Genomic DNA, 3,461 nt, shown 5'->3' with positions numbered 1-3,461 from the left:
AAACCATTCGGGTGTGGAATGCTTGGAAAATGCCACGCCGTAAACGGCCTACAGCTAAACAGGAGAAGCGCCGAGGATCTCAGTCTCATCGTAGGCAATCCATGGACTTAGAAAGGAGAGAAAGCCTGAAGGATATGCGTGCTGGGGATAAAATCATTGAGGAAGAAGAAGATGTCACAAAAACTGATGGGCCAAATCCAGCAACAACAGAAATAGCATCTGAGGAAGAAGAATGAAGTTGTAAAAGAAATGACTTATTAAAGCCCTTAAGCCTAGTTGGAGTACAATGATGCTTCGTCATTTGACTCTTCCTTGGGCTGTCTTCTCCAACTTCTTCAATGTAACCGCCTCTCCTTGATTCCTCTTCTGTGCTTCTTCTCCAACTATTTCTTGGCCTCACTGGTCTTCTTCCTCCTTGGGGATTCCATGTCAGAGCCTGTCTTGTGATATTACGGGCATGTTTTCTTAGTCTATGACCTATCCAACCCCCTCCCCACTTCATCTTTCTGATCTGAATGCTTATTAATTGTTGGTAGATGAAATAAGCCCATCAGATGTTTCCAAAACTAATTAGATCAATTATCCAATTATTCATATCTCCTCACTATGTAAATAAATGAACCAAAAAAAAATGAATAATGTATAGATAACTGAATATTTAATTATTTAAGTTTTGATGAGATGAAACTCGAGGAAATTGAAAAGATGAAAAATCAATGTCTTATCCCTGCAATATCAATTGGTCATTTAAAAAAAATATTGTAACATCATTATCATGGCTTAAAAATCTATAAATATCGTATGGTTGATCGTTGCATGACAGTTGCAGAGGTATTCTTATTATTATAATTCATCGTTTAATTTTGAGGAATAGATCCTTATGAATGTTACAATTCATGCCACCACATTTAATGAGCTCTATTACTCAATACTTGAAAATACTCTTGAAAAGACTTCAATGAACTTCAGTGATAATTGACAAGATTTTCTTTGGTTGATATTCTTATTAATGCAAAAATCAAATCCGTGTGTATTTGTTTGTTTGAATTGTTATTTTTTCTTTACACATTTGTTGGGCTTGTTTGTTTGTTGTTTTGTTGTTTTAAAAAAAAATGTTGTTGGGGTTTTTTGTTGGGTTTTTTTTTGTTCTGTTTTGTTTTTGTTTTTTGGTGTTTTTTTTTTGGGGGGGGGGGTGTCTGGATTGTTCCGTTGTAGCTTTCTTATTTGTTTTCTTTTGGGGTTCTTTTTTTTTTGAGTCTGGATTATATTCTTGCACTTTTGTAATAAAGAATGTAATGTGCTTCCCTGCCTACTGAATTAGTGCTAATATTAACACTGAGAACTTATTTATTTTAAAATCATAAATTGTAAACCTTTTACAATCATATTTTGTATCATATTGTCCCTTTTGTTTCATCGTATTTCTGTGAATTAAAAAGATTAATATATATATATATATATATATATATATATATATATATAAGAGAGAGAGAGAGAGAGAGAGAGAGAGAGAGAGAGAGAGAGAGAGAGAGAGAGAGAGAGAGAGAGTTTGGAAAGAAATCGATGACAATTATATTTACTAAGTAAATCAAAACTTCCATATTTAGATGAAAGATGTAATGTTGCACATAGATAAATGCCATACTTGCTTTAAAATGTTATAGGTTTTTAAATACCATTTGAATAAAGAATTGAATATTTTAATTATAGTATATTTCAATAGCGTGTGTCATATTTTTTAATGGGCATTATGAAAACAAAAAAAATATGAACATTCTGTGGTTATCAATTAATGGTGATAATGTTTAACGTAAATGACTTCATTCATACTAAGAACAGTCAAGATTAATATCTTCAAGCTAATCCTCTCCTAATACCACCCCCCCCCCCCCCCCCCCCCCAAAGCACACACACTTACACATACGGAGAGAGAGAGAGAGAGAGAGAGAGAGAGAGAGAGAGAAACCTACACATATAATAAATATCAGTGGTCTCCGTTTACAAGCGCAGTCTTAGGAAATCAAGCAGAGTGCGCATACAGCCAGGTCGTGCTTATTAGCAGATTCAGATATTTTCTGCTGTCTATTATTAATGAATTTTATTTCAGAAAAAAAAACAACTTTTCCTTCTTAGTTTCTGAATATACAAAATGGTATGCACCAGGTTGCAGGCTTGGAACTGTTATTGTTCCATTAAAAAGTCATTTTTAAGCTTTCTTTTCTTTTAATTATTTTTCTTTAAGGGTAAACAGACCCTTTCTTTTCTGCCACGATATGTGATAGCATTTTGCCGTAGGTATGTGAAAGGGGTAAAGATTCTTGTGTTGCTTGTTTGACTTTTGATCGGAAGCACCTGTTTATGTAATCTTCCTTTTCTGTGAACTGGTCCTGATTTTGTCCTCGGCCTTTATGTTGAAGATAAAGTCTGATGATTTTCATAGCTTGTTTAACATCTGAGGTTGGACGAGCAGAGTGCAGATATGAAGCACACAAAAAAAAAAACAACTTGTAAATGGACGCATGTATGAAATCAAAAAAGTCAAAAAGAGTACAGATGCAAACTTCGTCTTCATACCTCATATCGTAAGCATACTTAACACCTATGTAAGCAAACTGTGGTCATCAAAATGAATGTCTTAATCGATGATTAATTATGACTACATCTGGTGACTGAGCCCTCCTCTCTCTTAACCTGCTTCTAGTTACGTTTCAACAACATTAGTAGAGAACGGGTCTGATAATGATGATGATGATAATAATAATAATGATAATAGGATGATAATGATAATAATAATAAAAATTATTTATAATAATGGTCGTAATAATGATAATAATAATAATAATAATAATAATAATAATAATAATAATAATAATAATAATAATAATAATAATAATAATAAAAATAATAATAGTAATAATAATAATAATAATAATAATAATAATAATAATAATAAAAATAATAATAGTAATAATAATAATAATAATAATAACGATAATGATGAATGTAATCATTGCTTATGGTCTTGTACTGTGACCCAGAAGGTCCCAGGTTCGAGCCCCGCTTCAGGCACCTGTGCTTTTTGTCTAGATAACAGCACCCCTTCTTATCTGACGGGATATCATTGAACTGTAAAGGTGTCTGCATTCCTCTTCACATTCAATGTACATTATTATTACAATTATTATTATTATTATTATCCCCTAATTTGCTTACTTTGGACAACAAGGATGATTTCTGTCGACATCAGACATTTTTTGATGGATTATCTATATTTCTTATTGGAATGTCTGGGTGGTGTATTGTACTAGTGCCCATTGTCTAAATATTCTCCAACTGTACCTGTAAAAAAAAAATGTGATGCTTCTGGTCAAATAACTATTTCATATAACTGCAGAGTTTTTACTGAGACGAGACAAAATAGTTTCGCCTGGATTTATTTTTGTTTAACTGGGTGGAGATCC

At 32.5% G+C, this 3,461-nt stretch overlaps 1 protein-coding gene across 2 annotated transcripts in view; it reads left to right on the top strand.

Moving 5' to 3' along the window:
* The window catches only part of LOC144965262 (uncharacterized), a 35,899-nt gene extending 34,461 nt beyond the window's left edge, over window positions 1-1,438 (top strand). The window contains exon 21 of one of the 2 annotated variants that reach the window (XM_078900413.1): window positions 1-1,438. This exon is cut by the window's left edge and continues 22 nt beyond it. In XM_078900413.1, the coding sequence (XP_078756539.1) occupies window positions 1-236 (236 nt within the window). In that variant the 3' untranslated portion in view covers window positions 237-1,438. The other variant, XM_078900412.1, reaches the window with a different exon arrangement.
* The last annotated feature ends 2,023 nt before the right edge of the window (window positions 1,439-3,461 follow it).

This window comes from Berghia stephanieae, chromosome 2 (assembly GCF_034508935.2).
Source record: "Berghia stephanieae isolate SIO BIC M18660-M18661 chromosome 2, UCSD_Bste_1.3, whole genome shotgun sequence".
Taxonomy (NCBI): Eukaryota; Metazoa; Mollusca; class Gastropoda; order Nudibranchia; family Aeolidiidae; genus Berghia; species Berghia stephanieae.
This window is presented reverse-complemented; position numbering and strand designations above follow the sequence as displayed.